General features: G+C 42.7%; 1 protein-coding gene across 1 annotated transcript in view; it reads left to right on the plus strand.

Annotated features, from left to right (window-relative positions):
* Window positions 1-22,163, plus strand: part of LOC143135325 (voltage-gated inwardly rectifying potassium channel KCNH2-like) — a 47,901-nt gene that overhangs the window by 19,163 nt on the left and 6,575 nt on the right. The window contains exons 3-5 of the mRNA XM_076296024.1: window positions 18,414-18,581; window positions 18,813-19,298; window positions 20,336-20,535. Of these exons, the coding sequence (XP_076152139.1) occupies window positions 18,414-18,581; window positions 18,813-19,298; window positions 20,336-20,535 (854 nt within the window). The remainder of the gene's footprint in view (window positions 1-18,413; window positions 18,582-18,812; window positions 19,299-20,335; window positions 20,536-22,163) is intronic.

Genomic DNA, 22,163 nt, shown 5'->3' on the forward strand with positions numbered 1-22,163 from the left:
ACATTTGACACCACGTTATTTTCCTCTGCTGATTTATGTTCTGTGGTTGACATCTGGCAGCTTTTTTTTAGAAAAATATAGACATAGAAAAATTGAAACCATGCAGTCTTAAATTACAAATCAAGCACTTTATTTCAATAGCTAATTTTCAGGCTTATTGTTTTCTTAAATTATTTAAATGTGTTGACAAAGGACATTTTGTGATGACCTGAATTATGTCTTATAGTATGTCAGCAAGCAATGTGTCATCAAGGCTGTGTTATAAGATGTTGATGAAAGCATTTTGCACAGTCAACCATATTCAGTGCACCCATCCATAAGTTCAATGTTCCTTTTTTTAAATTGAGACTTATAACATTTGTTATCATTTGTGTAATTATGTGTCATTTGTATGATGTAAATTGAGGGAGCAAAATAAAAGCAGTATCGGCTCCAAATATCGGCTCAAGAAAATCGGCTGTATCGGTCATCGGCTTAGGCTGATGGAAAAAAATCGGTATCGGTATCGGCACTAAAAAATCCATATCGGTCGATCCCTAATCTTGAGAACTGTAGGGCCTAGGATGACCATTTTTTTCCGTATGTTTGCCTCCAGGGGTCATGTTAACCCATTTCATGTGCACACATGTGCACAAACAGATACACACGCACACACATATATTCACAGTAATCATACGTATGACACATACTCACAAAGTAGACATATGTACGCATGCATGCACAGGCACATACACAGGCACACACACAAGCATGCACACAAACACACACACACACACACACATAACATAACATAAACATGTACATGCACACATGCACACAATTCAAGAATTTCTCAGAATTATGAACAGGCAAGATGGAGGTGGGGTTGTATAAAATGAATTTTACATGTGAAATCTATGAACTAATCATGTTTTGGTACTTGTTGTCTAGCAGATACCAGTGAGAATTGAGTGTGGATAATGCAATTTAGTGAGACAGTTAGAACCATATAGGCCTTTCAGTGGATTTATTTTTGTGAAAAAAATGTGCTGGACTGGGCGGCGGTCATATTTTGTACCGCTATGCGGTACACCTAGTTTATGAATAGCATCTCCACATGGAATGATAAATGTACAAAACTGTACCACAGTGTGTGTGTTTGTCTGTGTGCTAGTGTTTGTGTGTGTGTGTTTTTTTTGTGTGTGCGTCAGAGGCGATTGCTCTAAGACTACAGGGGAAGCTCAGCCTCCTAAAATATCACGGAAAATCGCATCAAATAACACTATTACATTAGCTTCTAGCCTACTATTCCAACTAGAACATGCTGAAAAAATTTTCAACTTCATGGCTAGTTTGTTCAGCAATAAGGTTTTGCCGGTCATTTATCGTGATTTTGCACCCGTAATACATTGCTGTAACAACACGATCTATCAAAAAAACATGCAAAAAACCCATAGATGCTCGGCTTCACTGGCTTTCAATGGCACTACAGAGTGGGCTGATCTCAGTGCAGAAAAGCTACACGTTTATTGGACAAGCGCCACAAAATCGTCATTTCCAGGGAAGCCCGGCGTCTCTGGGAGTGAATGGGACAGTGGGATGGCCCAGACGCCGAGCTTCTGTATGATGATTGGAGGAACCGTTATAGAGGCTGGACTCTTTTTGATTGACAGCATATGTCGCGATCTGACAGGAAGTGGTTCAAGTTCAAGGCAGGGATGCGTTAACGTTAGTGTTGGCAGGTGAAGCCGAGAGACAAGGCAAGTTACAGCTCAAATTCTCATAATTTGGGAGCAATACAGTGGGGTTTCTATTTGTCTTTGTAAATAGCATACTGTAAATAAAACCGTAATGTGGAGTTACAGAGTTTGTGACTTGCTTTTGTTCCAGTTGTGTATTTAGGCTAAATTAGGTAGCGTGTGTAGGCTACATGCCATGTCTGCCATGCCAACTCTATAGCCTACTGTTTGGGATACTTTTTGCCCTCAAAGAACAATATAGCACCTTAATAATATTAATTTAATCATTTACCATTTTTTATCAGAGCTTCCCCTGTTCTAAAGAGCAGCAATCGCCACTGGTGTGCGTGTGTGTGTAAACATCAAAAAGCCCCACAGGTCCAGGCATAAATAAGTCCTAGGCAGGGTAGGAATTTCACGGCGGCCACGACGGCCATGGCCGTCGTAGCCCCTTGCGTTGGCCGTGAGGCCCCTTTGAAAATCCGAGGTTTACAGGCCACGGTGGCCTTGGTGCCCCCTTCTTTCAATATTCTGCTTTGCGTCCTACTAATAGCAATTTTTATTTAGCCTGTGCTAAATAAAATTAATTTAGTCTTTTACGCAGTGGAGAAAGTGACAGCGCAAGAAAGAAAGTGCGTCCAAATTCACCCATTCTCAGTTGAACTACTCGCGAAGTAGCCCGTTCATCACACAGACATCACAAGTATCACATGAAAGAGCTTTTTCTCAGCTTTTAAACGATGTTAGCCGATAATTGCTGTGTTGAACGGTTCGCGAGAAAAGTAAATAATATAATTAAATTTAATCATACATTCTACTGAAGGTTTTGCGTCCCATGATCTCCCTACCCATTCATCTCGGTGGAATACTTTACGAACCCTTCTTTTAACACATGACAAACCATATATCAGATTAAACAGGAGACCTTAGCGAACACGAAGGTGTAAAGCAGTCCCCTGTACAGTTAGCCGTTCGAGAGTAATCCTGTTTTGAATTTGCAGTAAAGTTCGACATAAATTGATGTCTCCAAATTTGGGCTTTAAGTTTTACAATGTGTTTAAATAGTTCCACATGATTTCATAACGGGCCAAATACAAAATAAATGTTACAAATATCGCCTAGATATTGGTAAATCAAAGGACAGCTAAGAGTTTGTGAAAGTAGCCTTAATGATCACAAAATGCATGCATCTAGGCTATTTGAGTTTCTTAAAGCTGATCTGTGCTTAAATTGTTCAATACATGATTTCATAACAGGCCCAATATAAAATAAATGTTATATATAGCCTAGATATCTGTAAATATTAGATGATCAGATGATTTACAGTTCTATGTAATATGTCATGTTTCATGTTTTTGTAATGTTTCATACAGTGATGCAGATCTACTGCAGTGAATAGGCTAAATACAACTTTGATCATTTTTATAGCCTACTACTGTATAGTTAACTTTGGCCTTGGTGCCCTGTCTTGTGGCCTTTGTGCCCCCCACCAAATATGCCCAACTGAAGGCCAAGTGGCCTTGCCCCCAGAATGGTGAAATTCCAAGCCTGGTCCTAGGCACTGGACACAATTATAAGTGAGACCGGTGATATAGACTCGAGTATACTCTATAGACTAGAGTCTGCACAATACATGCTGCTCCCAAACAGATTTAATGCTCATGTAACTGAGGTCGTAATTCGTCTGCCGCTCACGGCCCTCGAACCCGCCACCTCGACACACACCGGCATGGGAGACAAACGCTCTAACCACTGAGCTAAAAGCCCAGGCTTCCAACTCAGCGGTTAGAAGCGTTCTTAAGGTTAGGGCTGTGAGGATTTATACGGGCAACTAGCACGCTAGCTCAGTTTGCCTCCGTTACACTCACCTCCCTAAATCCTCACTCCCATGATCCGGGTCACGGCACCACTGTAACAGAGGTCGTGATTCGTCCGCCGCTCACGGCCCTCGAACCCGCCACCTTGACACACAACGGCATGGGAGACGAACGCTCTAACCACTGAGCTAAAAGCCCAGGCTTCCAACACAGAGGTTAGAAGCGTTCTTAAGGTTAGGGTAACTAGCACGCTAGCTCAGTTCGCCTCCGTTACACACACATGCACAGGGTCCAAGCACACACCTTCCTAATGGGAGAGAAAAGGGTTCTCCTCTTTTCTCAGCTCTGAAATAGCCATCCTTTTGTCTTAGCCCAAGAATTATGTTCAAACAAGTCAGATTTGTCATTTTGATGTATGAGTGATCTGATTTGTTCTTCTTTAATTAAAGTTTTTAATCTCTCTCCTCTTTTTTATTGTTTTAACTGACCCTATGCAAAAATAAGACAGCCAGGTATCTACAGTAGCACATTACCCAGAATTTAGTTACTCACAAATTTAACTGAGCTTCAAATCCCCCTTCTCATTCTGTAGGCTACTTTAAAATCAACTACCAGCCAATGAAACATTTTGTTAGATCATGGCAAGCCTTAGAGTAACTTAGAGTGTAAGTAAATTAGCTGTAATTTCCTATACCAATATCTAGGGGTGGGCGATCGTCTGCAATAATATCGTGATTGTTGTTTTAACAATGTGCCAATTGACATTATCATTACATATGGGGAAAAACACTTGAAATCAGGCATTGAAACCCCATACATTCACTAAATCCAGGAGGTGTATGAGGGAGAAGCCCCTGGCTGCAGCAGAGCATGCGTTACATGATCGCTAGTGGGTTCACCTTGTCACACGCACGCCTAATGTTTATTTTATGCAGCAGAAGCTTGAGCAGAAGTAGGCCTACTTCGGATTTTGTGCGGCTAGCTAGGCTACTTCTGTTCAAGTAGCATTGATGAGACAGTCACGTTTTTTCCTACACGGTATTATATGGAGAGAAAACATTAGCCTTTGAGTATTTTAATAGTCAGTTGTAAACAAAGAACTCTTCTCATGTAACCCTTTTTAAATGGACTGAAGTTCGATCTATTATCTACATTTATCGATATATGCTAACCGTTAGCGTCTCTATGGGATTTCTCATATACATTAGCCATATGCTAACGCATTAGTTTCTATTCTGTAACTTGGAATGCTAGCCTTACATGATTGGTCTTAAACAAAACATCGAAGGAAACTAGAAAATGTAATTTTGAGGAAATTACCAGTGCATGAAAATGCAAAACATACTGTATATTAGTTGAGTAGTTTAAATAGTTAAATTATTCAACAGTCAATTATTGTAGTGAGGACATTTATTTTGAAACAGTTGTGGCCAGAGGAAATAGTTGAACAGGATCTGTAGTCTTAACTTAAAGGAACCATATGTAAGATTGTGGGCAAAACTGGTACTGCAATCACTTTCAAATTACTGTAGACTGGTTTATCCCCTCCCCCTCGCCCCTGACTCGAGATTGCCAACCCAGATGCCGAAACACTACTGACTTTGTGATTAGTAGATAGGTGGAGGGTGGCGCATCAGGCCAAAACACAAAATGACATGAGAAAACACAACATCAACATCAGTTGAGGGCTGCAACTTCACTTTTTAAATGACAATATCCTGGCCTGACTACTGTTGTCAGTGATATAAGTATTTGAAATTAACATGATTTCTTAATGTCTAGTGACATTTCAGGGCCATTTTATGATTACTTGAAATACATTTTTACATATGGTTCCTTTAAAGGTGCCATGTGTAATGTCCGGCAAAAAATCAATTCATACTCCACATTCCATAAAAGATGGGGGCAGTATACCTCCAGAAAGTGAGTTGGTCTACCCTAGAGTAACAACCGAGACACGTGTATTGCAGTTTGGCTGGCGGTTATGTTGCCCGCATACCGCCTCCCGTGGCCGAAACTGGTATTATGACACCTGACGGGCTGTGGCTAGTAATTTAGCATGCTAATTCAGGTTGATATCTCTGTTGCACTATACCTTGTCATTTTTTTAATGACATCATCGCCCTTATTTCTTCTCATTCTTTTGATGCATGTAGCTCATTTTTTGGATATTTTTACCTCAATTCTTACACATGGCACCTTTAAGAGAGCCAGATTGTATGCTTAACCCTTAGAACCCGATTGACGCAAAGTGCGTCAAAAAACACACCCCTTCTTCTCTGTTACATTGCTCTGGAACGGTTCATCGCAGCGAGATGAAACCTTTATTGCACGACAGAGCAGAAGTGGGGCTTTCCAACGAGACTACACACTTGTCTGTACGATCAAGTATGAAAATTAAAAAAAATCATGAAATTAAATCAAATTGCATCATATTTACAGTCTATACTTCTCTGCGTTCACCTGCACACACATTACTCTAGTTTGAATTACTCGCGAACCCGTGATCGCATCGATATGGCAAGCATATCAGATGAAAGAGGGGGCACAGGGCTATCCATTGGTACCATGTTTATCGATCCTTCGGGCTTATAAAACCAGACGAAGTGACTGCAAAATAATAACGTCATGTACACAAACCAACGCTGCACACTCATTACTCTCGTTTGAATTACTCACGGACCCGTGATCGCATAGATATGCCACGCATGTCAGATGAAAGAGGAGACTCAGAGCTATCATTTGATACCAAGTACATCCTTCTGGGTTATAAAACAGACGAAGTGACAGCAAAATAATAACTTCATATAGCTGGACTTACCCCACGTTTTTGTCTGTTCTTGTGGCAAAGCATGTTTATAATCCAATGCTATCATGTGTTTCTCTATGGCAAAGCATGTTCATATTCCGGTTTTGAGATCCTAGCAAATTCCTGCATGGCATCCAATTCAAGGCATACATTGCATCCCAATTTGTTCAACAAATAAACACCTTTTTTGCCTTTACTTTGTTCATGGCAATGCAGTAAAAAGTTGAGAATTATTATGACAGCATACACACAGGCACGCAGGCTAACACGTAACCTCAGGTCAAGTCAGGTCAGATCAGTTCGTGTCACAGATATGGAGCTCAGAAAGGTCACTATAAAAAATGGCATTTATTTCCGTAAATCACACAGCAAATATTTCTGTAAATTGCTCAGCCCCAGAGTATCCCTCCAACATGGCAATTATATTGCTCGATTCAGGACAGTCTGCCCTACAACCACATGAAATGCATGTAGAGCTGTGAGCTTGCTGTGGTGAGATACATGTCAAAATATAAGAATTTTTATAATACACTTTTTAAATTTTAATTCTTTAAAAATCTAAATAAAATCAATGCTAGTATTAATACATGAAATGATGGCAGGTCTGGATAGCATAGACTCTCCTGAAAAAAACAATATAATATATGTGTGTGGCACTTACAATGACCAGAATAAATCCTTATGAATAAAGGTAGTGAAAATGCCCTAAAAACAGCTTAGAGTTCTAAGGGTTAAAGCCTAAGACAGAGTATATAGTTTAAAAGTTAAATGTAGATAGTGTAATGGATGTTGATAAGACAGAAAGTTGAATGGATGTTGATAGGCAGATTGTTTAATGGGTGGATGAGTGAATGGTTTGAAGAGGATGAATGGATAGAAAGTTGGATGGAATGTGCCTTATATCCTTGTAGAATGAGTTGTCCTACTTGAGCAGAAACCCTAGGTGCAATCAGTTTAACTGGATTTTTGATGGGGCCTAGTTGAGCAGCTGGAAGTTGATACAGGTGCAAATCAAGTTAATTAGCCCATTGTGATGTCATAGTGCCAATGCAAAGTCTATGGGAAAAAAGAAGCTTGTTTTTTATTAATAGGCCTATCTCAAAAAGTATAAAGTTTTAAAAAGTGAAAAATACATTCCTTGCACTGCAATAACTGATGTACCCAGAGGTGGGAGTAAGTCACACATGTACAAGTCATAAGCAAGTCTCAAGTCTTAACCTTCAAGTCTCAAGCAAGTCCAAGACATTTTTTGTTACGGTCAAGCAAGTCAAGTCATGTCATAGCTTGGGTCAAGCAAGTCAAGTCATAACCAAATCATTGAAATTCATGATGATTTACCCATGTTTTCATTTTAAAATAAGCTACAATAGGCTAGTTATGAACTGCTGGAGTTTTATTTGTAACAAATAAATAGACATTGCATTCATTCAAGCCACATAGCCTACATCTGAACGGTTTATAGAATAAGATGAAATGTATACGAATAAAAATAAATGTATTTCAAGACCTATTATAAAATAGCCTATTATTGTTTCAATATGCCTCAAATATTAGGTAGCCTAGCTACATCAAATCATGAAAATATATTCAAACAGTTCAAATTACACCTGTCCTGACCTGTCACATCTCCAGGGCACCAATAATGTTGAAAAAGTGAACTAATCAATCAATCAAACGCTGCCGCCGACGTCACTGCCAAACTTTGACAAGCGCGACAGCGCAATGGGTTTTAGGAGGGTTTAGGACCGTCAATGCTATATCATATAAGCCTAACATGTGAAAAAAGCTACTTTTCTATGCTGATAGGCAGTTAGCTAGGCCTACTTACTGTTGTTAGCCTATTACTAGGCTGTAACGTATGGAACAGGGACGTGTTTAAGAGGGAGGGAGAAAGAGAGGCGCTTAATGTTTCACTTTGCCATTTCACACATTTTAACCTAATATGGCGTTAACTAAAAAGCATAATAGATTCAAAGCCAACTCTTACCATGCCTCAAATTTGATGTTAGGTTTCTAACAAGACTAACTTTGGATGAAAATCAACGTGGTGGTGGTTATGTCGCTATTTTGCACACTTGCAGACTGCTGTTAATTTCTCCTTTGACTTGTCAGATACATCATCTGTGAAGCCAAACATTATTATGTTTTGGTATAAACATAGAGCCTTCCATATTTGCAAGTTAGCCTACCTCAGTCTGTCTCATTTGATCTGGCACTTGCTGTTGCCTACAATGACAGGTTCGCTCGCGTGACGCATGCAACAGCACCTAAGCAGATTTTCTAAAATCGTGAAGTTAACTCCTTAATATCTATGGAAAAAATAAAAAGTCAAGTCATTTCAAGTCATGAAAAGCAAGTCAAAGTAAAGTCGAGTCTTTTATACATGTTGATCAAGCAAGTCTCAAGTCTTAAAGGAACACGCCACCCAAAATCAGTAGTAATATATGTTCTTACCTTAACTTTCACGAGTTGAGTCGTACCTCTCCCGCGTCGGTATGTGCACTCAAACGCTCTGGCGCGCAGCGCGAATGTGTTAGCATGTTGCTATGCTAGCGGGCTCTGCCGTGGCCGTAGAGAGAGTAAGATGGCATTAATCAAACACATCCACGTTTTCCCTACTTAAATACAGTTGCACAAGTAGTTGATTAAAAATGTTAGGGCACACAACATGAAACGTTACGATTTTCCAAGCGAATAAACAGGAGAACTACAATGTCTGGCGCAATAGCACTTGGGAGTACTTCGACCTAGGATAGTAATATTAATTAACACCTAATTGTAGATCCTATCCACCACAGAGTTTAGAATCCATGCTTGATCGACCCCTCAGTCTCCCCCTCCCCTCTGAGCGAGAGAGGCACACACACTAGAGATGCGCTGATGGGCTATTATTTCAACCATAACTGCATAGAAAAACTTAATCCATCCATCAGCAAAGTTTTTTGACCAATTTTCAAAACTGCACCCGCCCGCCATCTGCTGTGTTTATAATGTATATGGGATGTTTTTAATGTAGCCTATATGGCAGGGATGTCAAACTCAGGCCCGCGGGCTGCTTATTTGTGGCCCGCGAGGTCATTATTCAATCTGTATTAGAAGTGGCCCGCCGCGTAGTTTATACAGCGGATCCATATCTGTGCTGGCCCGACAGTATTCTCTTCAGCGCATCCGCATTAGAGCTGGCCCAGCACGCTATTCTATTCAGCGCATGAGCAACGCAGCCCATCAAGTTGCTACATACTGTACATCGATAACACTTCAAATCCCAAAATGCGTTGCATCGTTAATGTCGCCTTTTCTGTTCATAAACAAAACACGTATCCATGCAACCAGACAAACTATCAACGAAAATGGCGAAGCGAAAGATTGATAATCGGAGCTTTCAAGATAGGTGGGAAAACGATTATACGTTCATATTATTCATAGACTAGGCAGGATTTTGGAAAATGTGCTTATTTAAAGTCCCGAAGGCAAATCATGTTAATTTTTGGCATACAACATTTTTAGGGGTTTTGAAGGGTGCTGAATTCAAATCTTCTGTATGCCAGGCTCAAAAATGTCCCATAATGCCTCAAAATGGAGAAATCCAATATGGCCGCCACTTATCTTTAAGACTGTACAAGGTAAAAACCTGAATGTAATGTGCTTTTATAGGTTTTCACATATAGGGAATTCAATGTCATGCTCAGATTTAAGATCAAGACTAGAGAAAATGCTTGAAATTAATGTACATGGTTAAAATTGTTGTCTCGGATAATGAATAATTCATGAAAAAAGAGGACCATGAAACAGGTTGATGGCTTTCTGAAGAATTTACTTGAAACATGTTTAGAAGCAAGGTTGATTACCATATTTCAATTATATATTTATATTATTTATCTGTATTAATCTATTTATCTGTATTTTAACTATTTATTTAATAATGCATATTTACCTATTTATTTAGTAATTAATCCATTCTGTTCTAATCAATTCTTTAAACTTCTTGGTATGAAGTGGTAGGCTACACACTTAGGCTATCCTAATCATCCTCATCCTCCTCTCCAGCAGTGTTCTGACAGGTGCTGCTGCAGCTGCATGACTCCATGCATAACATGCAACTTTTCCTGCAACTGTAGCGTTGGCTTAGACATCCCTTGACGCAACCACAGGAGGTGATCTCCTTACAAGCTTTTGGAATTGGTGGAAAAGATAGTAGCTGTGGCACTAACTGATCATTTGGATGGCCTGATAAGTGTGTGTTGTGTTTGGGCCACCAACATGCTTTCTTGGCAAGGGACGCCCCCCAGTCGTGCATGAATTATTTAATTATGCCTACGCACACAAGGGAAGCCCGTTGTCATTTTTTCTCTGGTAAACGTGCGGGTTCTCCTGTTTCCGAGGGTCCGTCAAGGAAGATGGCAAGAGTAGCCAGGGCGCTTGGGGAGTCCTCAGCAGCCTTACAAGCCTCACTTTTTTCTCTTAGCACAAAGCCGGCAGGTCCCCAACCTGCTCTTTCTACCAGTCCGCATGAGCTGGAGGAGGAAGATGAGGAGGCCATTGTGGACGTTGAGACTGTTCTTGCGTCTGAGGGAGAGGAGCTACCTTGTGCACTGCCCTGTGTAGGCAGCCCCGTGGGAGGCGAGCTGGCCCGTCTGTTTGAGGAGGTCGTTGGCAGGGCATGATATTCCCCTTCCAGAGAAGCCCCTTGCCTCTGCGTCTAGGTTCCACACAGACATGACTGAGCGCCCAGTGGCGGCGCTCAATCCCCTCCTACCAGACTTTAGTGACTTGGTCTGTCGCCAGTTTTCCTCCCCAACTACTTTTTGTAGGTGGTCTGGCCAGGCTAAGGTGCTTTCCAACATGCACGGTGAAGGGCTGATAGGTTGTGGCTCGCTCCCCCCAGTGGATCAAGCTTTGGAGCCCCTCTTCAACTCCCCCAACTCCCTCTTTGGTGGTCCCTCCTGCCTCAGTGCCAATGGCAGGACTATGGAGGCTCTGCTGGGTAAGCTGCATAGGCCCATAGTGATGCAAGCCCGCCTGGCTAACACAGCGGCCATTCTGTCCCTGTATGTTCGACACCTCTCTGGTCTCTTGCAAAGTAGTGCCGGTGATCCCACTCTTTTGATAGAGCTCCAGTCAGCCTCTGTGTACCTCACTGCAGTGTCTAAGGAGCAGGCAGTAGCATCGGGCCGCTCCTTGGCTCAGTTCTAAGTAGCTAGATGCCATCTCTGGCTGTCTTAATCTCAGCTCCAGCAGGCAGACAGAGATCGTCTTTTGAGAGTGCCGGTGGAGCCTGGGTCCATGTTCGGACCACAGCAGGCGTGTGACAGCTGGCCCTGTGCAGAAGAGGTGAGAGGGTCTCTTGGCAGGTGTACCAGGGGCGCTAGGCGCCCTAGAGCATTCATGCCTCAGCCAACACCTACCTTGGGGCATCCGTCTTGGGGGCCGACTGATCTCATGCAGCGGCTTCAGGCTTCAGAGACTGGCTCATCTGTGCAACCTCAGAAGTGCAATGCCGCCTACACGTGGCCTTGCTGTTAAAGCACATTCAGGACTTGGGCTTGCGCCCCAATCCCAAGTAAAGCAGGCTCCAGCCTTCCCAGGTCACCACCTTCCTGGGCATGGTCCTGGACTCCAGGAGGGCAACCGTCTCAATGTCTCAGTTGCTTCACGTTGCACGCCCAGGTGGAGTGGAAACTCTGCCTTCGCCTCTTGGGCCTTATGGCCCTTCACATGCGCCCAGTCCAGAGGTGCCTGTTGAGCCTTGGTCTGTGCCCCCAAGGGCCCTCCCAGGCCAAGGTGACTGTGTCCCGCAGGCTTCACAGTGCCCTATACTGGTGGAGAGATCCCGCCAACACCGAGAAGGAGAGTGCCATGGAACCAGAGATTCGTGACTGGGTCGTATTTACAGACGCATCCCCAGTAGGCTGGGGCGCCGTTCTCGATGGTCAGGTTATCAATGGTCTCTGGACGGACCCTTGGCTATCCTAGCACATCAATGTCCTGGAGCTGAGGGCTGCTCTTCTCGCCCTCCAGCACTTTCTACCGTGGCTAAGAGGCCAACATGTGATGGTGAGGACCGACAGCATGGTGACTGTGGCCTACAACAACAGACAGGGGGGCTTGGGGTCTCCAGGTCTTTGCAGCCTGTCAACAGACCTGTGGCTCTGGGCTCATCCCCTGTTCAGCTCTCTCAGAGCAGTTCATGTGCCGGGGGCCTTGTATGCTGCGGCCAACATCTTGTCAAGAGGGGGCCCACATCCCGGAGAGTGGAGGCTCTAGTTAGCTTCTTCCTATTCACAAAGGCTAACTAGCTAACGTTTTTTTAGTTTCTTACGATATATTAATTATTCAGTTAGCCTATACATAATCCTCACATAACAATATTCACATGCTATTATAGATGTATTACATGGTCCTAAACAAATTGTTGTGATATTATGTTATAGTTTACCTGTTACTGCTGAGCATCATGTGAGAGGAGCGACATAATTGCTAAAAAGTGCCTCCTCAGTGTATAGGTAGAGGGTGTGGCCTCATTCAGGGTTACATATGGGTATTTGTGTGTATAGGGGTAGGGGTGGGATGGGCAAACATGTCATCATAGCACACTGACATCAAAACAATAGGCTCAGGTACAATATTTCAATAGTAGGCAAATCTAGTAGTAATAGCTTAAGAGTTTCAAGCATTTTCTTCAAATACTAAATAAATAGTTAAAATACAGATAAATAATATAAATAGATAGTTAAAATATAAAAATATAAAAATAAAAAACATTTTTCAAGTAAATTCTTCAGAAAGCCATCAACCTGTTTCATGGTCCTCTTTTTTCATTAATTATTCATTATCCGAGACAACAATTTTAACCATGTACATTCATTTCAAGCATTTTCTCTAGTCTTGATCTTAAATCTGAGCATGGCATTGAATTCCCTATATGTGAAAACCTATAAAAGCACATTACATTCAAGTTTTTACCTTGTACAGTCCTAAAGATAAGTGATTAATTAGATTTTGACCTGGCGGCGGCGGCCATATTGGATTTCTCCGTTTTGAGGCATTATGGGACATTTTTGAGCCTGGCATACAGAAGATTTGAATTCAGCACCCTTCAAAACCCCTAAAAATGTTGTATGCCAAAAATTAACATGATTTGCCTTCAGGGTTAATTTATTTTCAAAATTGACCTAGACTATCAAGGACAAACCCGTTTGCTTGGTATGTGGATTCACCGTAGCTGTCACTAAAGAGTACAACATAAAACGGCACTACGAAACTAAACATGAAGACAAATACAAAGATCTGGATGCGAAGCTTAAGCTACAGAAGGTGGGAGAATTGAAAGCAAGTCTGCTTTCAAGGCAGACACCCAAGCCAAGTTACAAGTGATGATGCTGCAAAAGCGAGTTTTACTGTTGCACAGGATATCGCGCAAACAGCACGGCCATTCTCAGAGGGAGAGTTTGTTAACTGTTAATAGTTACAATTACAATTTTGATAATTGTTAAATGTTATTTACAATTTTTATAGTTCACCTGCAAAAAATAGGCCAATATATTTTTTCTATTCAGATATTCAATATATTTTTTATATTAGGCTATATTCAGAAAGGCCTGCATTCTATTTTTTTCTTGTGTGTATAGTTTTAATTCAATAAAAACATCGGTTATTCAATAAATGTTGCGCTTGGCCCGCGACATACTCCCAGTTCTTAATTTTGGCCCCCTGTGAATTTGAGTTTGACACCCCTGCTATATGGGATGCGGCGCTGCTGACGTGAAGCTAGAAAGCTCTTGCCTGTTCTTTCTAGAAAGACTGATCCAATGCAGCAAATATATTAAAAGGCTAAAGTCCTATATTGGCTATGTTGTAGCCTATATCCCTGCTGACAGCTGGCTGCTGACAAGGGCCCGACGCTATTGTAAAGCAATTTACAAAAGATTCACTGAACAAAAACGCTGATGTGGTACATGAAAATTTAGCTAAAAATGTGGAGAATGCAATGCAATCAAGCATTTTGGACGATAGGCTATATTGGCACACAGAATAGGCTGCAACAGGCCGATGTGCGTTTTATTTGGAGACTGTTTTGCGAGACAGAGACTGAGTTTGCTGCTGATATTCTGGGGATATAGCCTAGGCTACAACATAGCCAATGTAGCACTTTAGCCTTTTAATATATTTGCTGCATTGGATCAGTCTTTCTAGAAAGAACAGGCAAGCCTCACGTCAGCAGCGCCGCATCCCATATAGGCTACATTAAAAACATCCCATATACATTATAAACACAGCAGATGGCGGGCGGGTGTAGTTTTGAAAATTGGTCAAAAAACTTTGCTGATGGATGGATTAAGTTTTTCTATGCAGTTATGGTTGAAATAATAGCCCATCAGCGCATCTCTAGTGTGTGTGCCTCTCTCTCGCTCAGAGGGGAGGGGGAGGCTGAGAGGTCGATCAAGCATGGATTCTAAACTCTGTGGTGGATAGGATCTACAATTAGGTGTTAATTAATATTACTACCTAGGTCAAAGTACTCCCAAGTGCTATTGCGCCAGACATTGTAGTTCTCCTGTTTATATCAGCTACTTGTGCAACTGTACTTAAGTAGGGAAAATGTGGATGTGTTTGATTAATGGCATCTTACTCTCTCTACGGCCACGGCAGAGCCCGCTAGCATAGCAATGCGAACACATTGGCGCCGCGGGCCAGAGCGTTTGATTGCACATAGCCTACCGACGCGGGAGAGGTACGACTCAACTCGTGAAAGTTAAGGTAAGAACATATATTACTACTGATTTTGGGTGGCGTGTTCCTTTAAAAAATCTGACTCGAGTCTGTCGTGTGACTCGAGTCCCCCATGTCTGGATGTACAGGTAGCCTACTCTGTTGGTCTGCTTAGTTTTGAATCCTAAGTAAAGGTTTGAAAGGAACTTCAGCTTCAGACTTTCTCTTGGGAAACTGTTAGGCCTGTTTATCTTCTCTAATGTAGCTGGCTAGATCATGTCATTGATACACACACAAGTGGGGGCAGAATTGGAAATGTGTCATAGAGTGGCATTGGTTGAATTGGTTAAAAAGTCACAGGTTAGGTTATTGGTTATTATTGCAATGATGCTATTAATAAATAATGAGCTGTAAAGTAAGTCAGACTTATACAAACCATTTTTTAAAGGATATGGTTTCTGGTTTCGAGTCTGAACTGGATAATTTCCCGATCCCACCCTATTTCTCTCTCTCTCTCTCTCTCTCTCTCTCTCTCTCTCTCTCTCTCTCTCTCTCTCTCTCTCCTATTCACTTCCGGTCACTCTGTCATGTCTGAGTCAGTGATTGCACAGGAAGTTGCGTTTGTTTATGTTTGTAATTATATTTACATTTATTAACAGATGTTTTTGTCCAAAACAATGTACATTGTATTCTAACCAAGTAGGCCTACCAAGCGGACGTAGGCTAGCTCACCCCTACTTTCAGCATTCCCAGAGAAACTCCATGCATGGTTTCGGTTTTGTTTGGGAAACAGGCTGCCCCAACTTGTTTCCCGTTTTCAGAGCCTGTGCTGCCTACAGAAACCGTTTTTTTCCCCAGCTAGCTGTCGTGAAGAGATGAGTATGACAAAAAATTTTATGGGCTTGAAATCGCAAATAATCGCTTACTGTAGGCTACCTCATAAAAGCCCAAAAATATACTTTAAAAATGGTCAATACTTTTAAAACAGGGACTTATTAGGAAATCACCTGTGTCCTCTCAGTAACCTCCCAGTGACTTGAGAGGTGGAAATAGCCTATCCCCTCTTCCTCATTACTTCCTCATAGCCTACACTTAAAAAGCGAGCTTCTTTCAACAAGACGCGTAATGAGATGTCAATCATCAGTACACTGCCAGAAATAGCAAATGAAATATGGGGTGGCACCTGGGCTGTCAAATCAGATTTCAGGGATTTCCGGACACCCCTTTGGCTCTATGTCTGTGACGAAGGGTTGGCCCCTGCAGACCAAAACATTCTCTTACTTCTTATTGGCCCAGGGGGGCTACATGCACACCAAGTCTCATCTGTGTCAGTCTCCCAAGGAATTCCCAACCAAAAATCTCTGGGGAAAAAAGGAATAAAAAACTGTTCCAAACATTATGATCATGCTGTACATGCACTTGCATTGAGCTCCATCTTTTTTTTTTTTTTTTTTTTTAATTATTTAGATACTGAGTATGGTCCCTACTGTGACGGGCTGTAATCTCAGGAGTCATAGGCTAAGTCATAAATCTATTTTAAATTTTATCATCCCTCCAACAGGTGTTAACAATGTGACTGTGACTTTAAACAAATGATAATGGCAGTGTCTGTTATTTTGTTCTATGGAATAAATATGTTGAATATTTCGTGTTCCTCTAGTTGGGACGTGTGGTAGTGCTGCACTTTATATTTCATTTCTTTCCTGCGTTCTGTACAAATTAAAGATGTTGATACCACATTTAGTCCCTCTTAGTTACAGTATATTCATGGAGTCCTACCTTATTTTGAGGAGAAATTTAAATACAAAAAATAGGCTACATTACTCTGCTTAATTAAATATTTTGGACCCATGGTCAAAAATGTTCCACAGCATAATTTTGGGCTATTCCATATCAATAGTGTAAGACATCAAAATGTTATTGTCTAAAACAGGAAGCCAATTCAGATAAGATACAGTAAATTTAATTGAAATATTAAATAAAGATATTTTCATACATTTTTTCTAGGCTTTTCATGCATGCATGCATTACATAATTTGTTGAATTTTCATTTTCATTTTCAAGTGCAATATATCATTCCATGACAGAGTGGGAGAATGAATTACCATGCAGATTAGAGGAGAAGCATGGTTCGCTGAAACAGAGGGCTGCATTGTAAGCATTTCAACATTTAGGCATGGCCTATTATATCTAAGGTAGTGTGCTCTACTGAGCTCTCTGAGTAGGGGTGATATCGGCTCTCCTTTTGGTGTTGGGGTGAGATGCAGCAAAACCCTGCTAAAGTGTACTAAAGTCATAACATAGCTCTCCAGTATTTAGAGAATAATATTACCTAATAATTATTCTTTAAAGGTTCACATCGCTACTGTTGTGAGGTTCACATTACCAGAACATTTAGTCAAAAAACAAACGTTTTACATTATGTTTGTTACAAAAGAGCAAACATGTGTAGGTTACATTGTGCAAGCCAAAAAGTTAAAATTACTTGGGTTGGAAACATTCCTTTTCAAGTTAGCACCCAATACAAACTCTGAATTGGTATGATGGACTGTGTAGCCAATAAGGTTAGAGGATCTCCTCCAGTGTGATGAGTGTGGGGTGAGGGATGCCACAGGCACAGGGCCGACACCAGTAGGGGTCAGGGGACGTCCAGCGGCAGATGGTACAGCCATTCCTGGGCGTACCCTGGCGTTCCCTGGCACAGAGGCAGACCTTGCTGATATCAGGGAACTGTATTAAAACAGCATCCAGCACACTAATCCCAGAGACAAGGCAGAGTGCGTTCTGTCCTGCGCACGTCCTCTCTGGCCTTCAGGGTGGCGCAGGCCCAGGGGTACTGCTGGCTGGGCAGGCATAGTCAGGTCAGGAGGTGGGGAAGTTTTAACATTCACAGTGCACAGCCAGATCTAACATGGCTAATCTTAAAAGCCTACATGGAATGAATGTCACTTTAGAATTCCTATATTGTGAATGAATAATACAAATTACAATGACAGTTCGGTTTATCAGTACATTTGTGTTTATTCCAAACATGAACGTTGACTTTATACATCGGATGGATGAAATCAGAAATTACGGTAAGAGATTGTGTAAGTTCTAACTTGTAACATGGAACTTGTTCATTGAGTTGGATGTGCTGCTTGCTGTTGTATGGCTCCCTCTAGTGGAAATTAGAGAAGTGTGCAGTGTTGATTGTGAGCACAGCCATGTTCCCTCTGCCAGAGATCCACTGTGGTATTTAGGCAAATTCTGTGATACCTCTATGGAAATATTCTGTCCACGCCAGTACATTGATTGAAGTAAAATATTTAAATGTCCTGCCTAAATGCAGGTGTGTATTTGTGTGCCCTCTCCAAACAGGTGTCTGCTTTCCCTGCTTCGTGGATGTGGTCCCGGTCAAGAACGAAGAAGGCCTGGTGATCATGTTTATCTTGAACTTTGAGCTTGCTGACCAGCCTGACCCCCCAGTGAACTCTTCCCCCAGCACAGAGCTCAACCACAAGCTGCCCATTCCATGGCTCTCCATTGGTATGGCATGTCTGCTGCTTAAAATGTATGGTTGTCATGGCTGCTGTGCTGGCCTATTTGACTTGAAAATATTATTTACATGAATCAGGAGAGAGAGAGAGTATAGAGCACGTATAACAAGTCATCATCAATGGATGTGTAATTTGAACCACCTTTCATATATTTCATCTGTGTTTTATGCTTCCTTCTTTTTGTTCATTTGGTGTGTGTTTCTTTTCTTCATTCTTTCAGGTCGGCGCGGCGGGTTCCGGCTGCGTTTGCCTCTGCTGCACTCCATGAGTGGCAGCAAGCACTCGCTGCAGGGCGACACCGAGTTTGGCCTGCCTTCCATGGGTCGTGAATCGGTAGCCCTGGATAAGCTCATGTCCCTCCAAGAGCACCAGGAGCTGGTGGCCCCACCGCCTCCTCTGCTCCTATGGGAAGAGGCTTCCCAAAGCGCCTCCAGAGCCCCCCAGCAGCGGCAGCAGCATCAGCGGCATGAACAGCAGCATCAACATCAACAGCGGCATCAACATCATCAACAGCAGCGGCAGCCCCAGTCGCCAGCCCTGCGGGGCCCCCTCTCCCAGGGCCTCTCCCAGTCCTCCCCGCGGCTGGACACAACGCGACCTGCGGACCTGCCGTCCAGCTGCGAGAGCCTGTGCAGCCTGCAGCCCATGCGCTCGCCCCGCCACTTCACCTGGGACGGCAGGCTGACCACACGGCCCAGCAGCACAGGTCAGAGGTCATCACCACCAACACCATGCACCTCACCACCACTCCCTGCTGGTTCCTCCGTATTCATACATCTCAACACACAATTAATGTGTGGGGCAGCCGTGGCCTACTGGTTAGCACTTCAGACTTGTAACCGGAGGGTTGCCAGTTTGAACTCTGACCAGTAGGCCCGGCTGAAGTGCCCTTGAGCAAGCAACCTAACCCCTCACTGCTTCCCAAGCGCCGCTGTTGTTGCAGGCAGCTCACTGAGCCGGGATTAGTGTGTGCTTCACCTCACTGTGTGCTGAGTGTGTTTCACAAATTCACAGATTGGGATAAATGCAGAGACCAAATTTCCATCACGGGATCAAAAGAGTATTTATACTTATACTTATACTTATACTTATACTTATACTTATGTGTAGAGCTGTAGAAGGCAATACACGCAGGCAAGCATAGTGTTCACTCCTCGTACGGAGCTGGAAGAGTTCTAGAGATGTGGAGGTGAGTGGGAGCGGAGGGAAACAGTGAGAGGATAACAGGGGTGCTGTCTGCAGAGATGGGACTGCTGAGAGAGAGAGAGAGAGAAAGAGACAGAAAAAGAGAGAAAGAGTAAAAGAGGGAGAGAGTCAGAAATTGAGCGAGAGTTAACTTTGAAATTTGAATCCACCCCCTGAGATTTCCGCCCTACGCAGGAGAGTCCTTCTCTTCTTTTGCATGCCGGTGTTTTCCAGTGGAAGTGCAAAACGCCTCCCACACACACACAGCCCGTGTAGATGACGCAGACCCTGAGAGACCGAGAGCAAAGCGGCATGTTTAGTGATAGCACTAGTGATAGACTCACACACAGGGAGAGGGGAAAGTAGATGAGGTAGAAAGTGCTTACTGTGTCGGACACACAAGTTGAGTTTGTTTCTTGTGGTGATTTAGAGATACCACATAATCACATACTCTCCTCGCAGTAACAGCTCTTTTGCTCTCTCTCTCTCTCCCTCTCTCCTCTTTCTCTCTCACACACACACTCTGTCTTTCTCTCTCACTCTCTCTTGCTCCTTCAGGTGCTGTGAGCAATAAAGTGGGCATGCAGAACTCCACCTCAGACTCCGACCTGATCCGCCGACGCTCCTTCAGCAGGAGCCAGAGCTTTGGCGACTCTAAGACGGACCCCTACGTCACCCACCCGCCCGGCGAGATCGACATCATTGCCCCCTGCAAACTCATAGACCGCACCCACAACGTGACCGACAAGGTCACCCAGGTAAGTCAGAAACTAAAGCGCATGATTGGCTGCAAACGAATGTGTGGGGTAAGCTGTGGCTTGGCTGTGAAAATGAGTTGGTTGTTTGTGAGATGATGGTGATGCTGACTGTTGCACTTTTTATATCTGTTTGAGCTTTTACTGGCAGGTCTGTCCAGGCGCAGAAAGAGAAAATTCTCTCATTGACCGCTCTCTTCAACCGTCAACCTATTTTTACAGTTTGACTCACATGTCACAGTTTCACTAAACAAAGTCAGCAACAGTACTTCTTTCACAAATCCTGCCACTGTGCCAAACTGTGGGCCAGCTGTTCTGGTCATTGCTTTTTTTTGTTACTGTGTGTTCACCACAATACTAGGTCAAGGTTGTCGGACTACAAGCTCGAATGCAGTGTCTGGTGGGCCAACAGTGCTGCTTGCCAATTGGGTCCAGTCCAGCCAGTGGGTGTGTGCCCCTGCAGAGCCAGATTAGTCCCAGTAGGGCTCACTCGTGTCAGGAGGTCACATGGCAGCTCAATGTCTTCCCTGCACTGAGTGGACTATTACCCGCGAGTCGCAACATTATGACAGAGTGATCCATAGCAACAACCCATTTATCATTACTGCTGCAGAATTAACCCACCATTACAGGGGCCGGCTGCGCTTCCCTCGGGGTTTACAGGGAAAATATGCAGGACATTCGAATGCCGGTCATCCTACCTACTGTGCTGAGTGACCATAGCAGTATTCACATGGAATATCGGCATGTAGTGGCATACGTCAACCTTATTAGTAGGTAGGTAGATAGGTAGGTAGATAGATAGATACAGTAGATAGATAGATAGATAGATAGATAGATAGATAGATAGATAGATAGACAGATGCATAGATGGATAGATATATTGATGGATAGATTGAAAAATTGTAAAAATTCAACTTGAACTGTACAATGTCAGACCTCATATATAACATATGGACACACTGTGTGAACAAGCGTAGACATTGCAGAGTGCACACAGGCACAGAAGATAAAAACAAAACACGCAAGAATATAATCATGTGAATGATTACATTTATTATAAAAATAATATATATTAACTTTAGTGTCTATGAAAGATAAAAGATCAAAATATTATGTAAGGGATAATAGACGACACGGTGGTCTGTTCACAGAAGTTAATGCACGGTCGAGGTTGTAAAACAGCCCCGACGCGAAGCGGAGGAACGAAACCTCGTAAGTGCATTCATTTCTGTGAACAGACCACCGTGGAGTCCATTATCCCGCTTATTCCACTTGCATTGTGTTCATTTCCTGTTACAATTTAAACTTTTTAATCGCTAAAACTGTCTTGTTTGTAGAACTACTTTCTTCCGACACATATCAACTATTTTCTCAACTTGCAGGACAAACTGCCGTTAATAGTTCTAAATGGATGGTTGCTACGGCCAAAGGCCAGTCGTTAGTTCTATCTCTCCCGTTGTCAAGTGGGCGTATCCCAATATTCTGATGAACTTTATCTTTGAAACATCGCTATTTTACTTAGCCTGCTGTCATCCATCTAGCTAAAAGCCACCTCCGTCATATGCTACAATGTTGCTATGTTCTGAACGTCTGCATTTTACAGCACGGATGCAACGTGATGGTTCATT

The sequence above is a fragment of the Alosa pseudoharengus genome, unplaced genomic scaffold (assembly GCF_046254945.1).
Source record: "Alosa pseudoharengus isolate Yale_2024_CS ecotype anadromous, Long Island Sound unplaced genomic scaffold, YU_APseudo_1.1 YU_APseudo_1.1_scf_2, whole genome shotgun sequence".
Classification (NCBI taxonomy): domain Eukaryota; kingdom Metazoa; phylum Chordata; class Actinopteri; order Clupeiformes; family Clupeidae; genus Alosa; species Alosa pseudoharengus.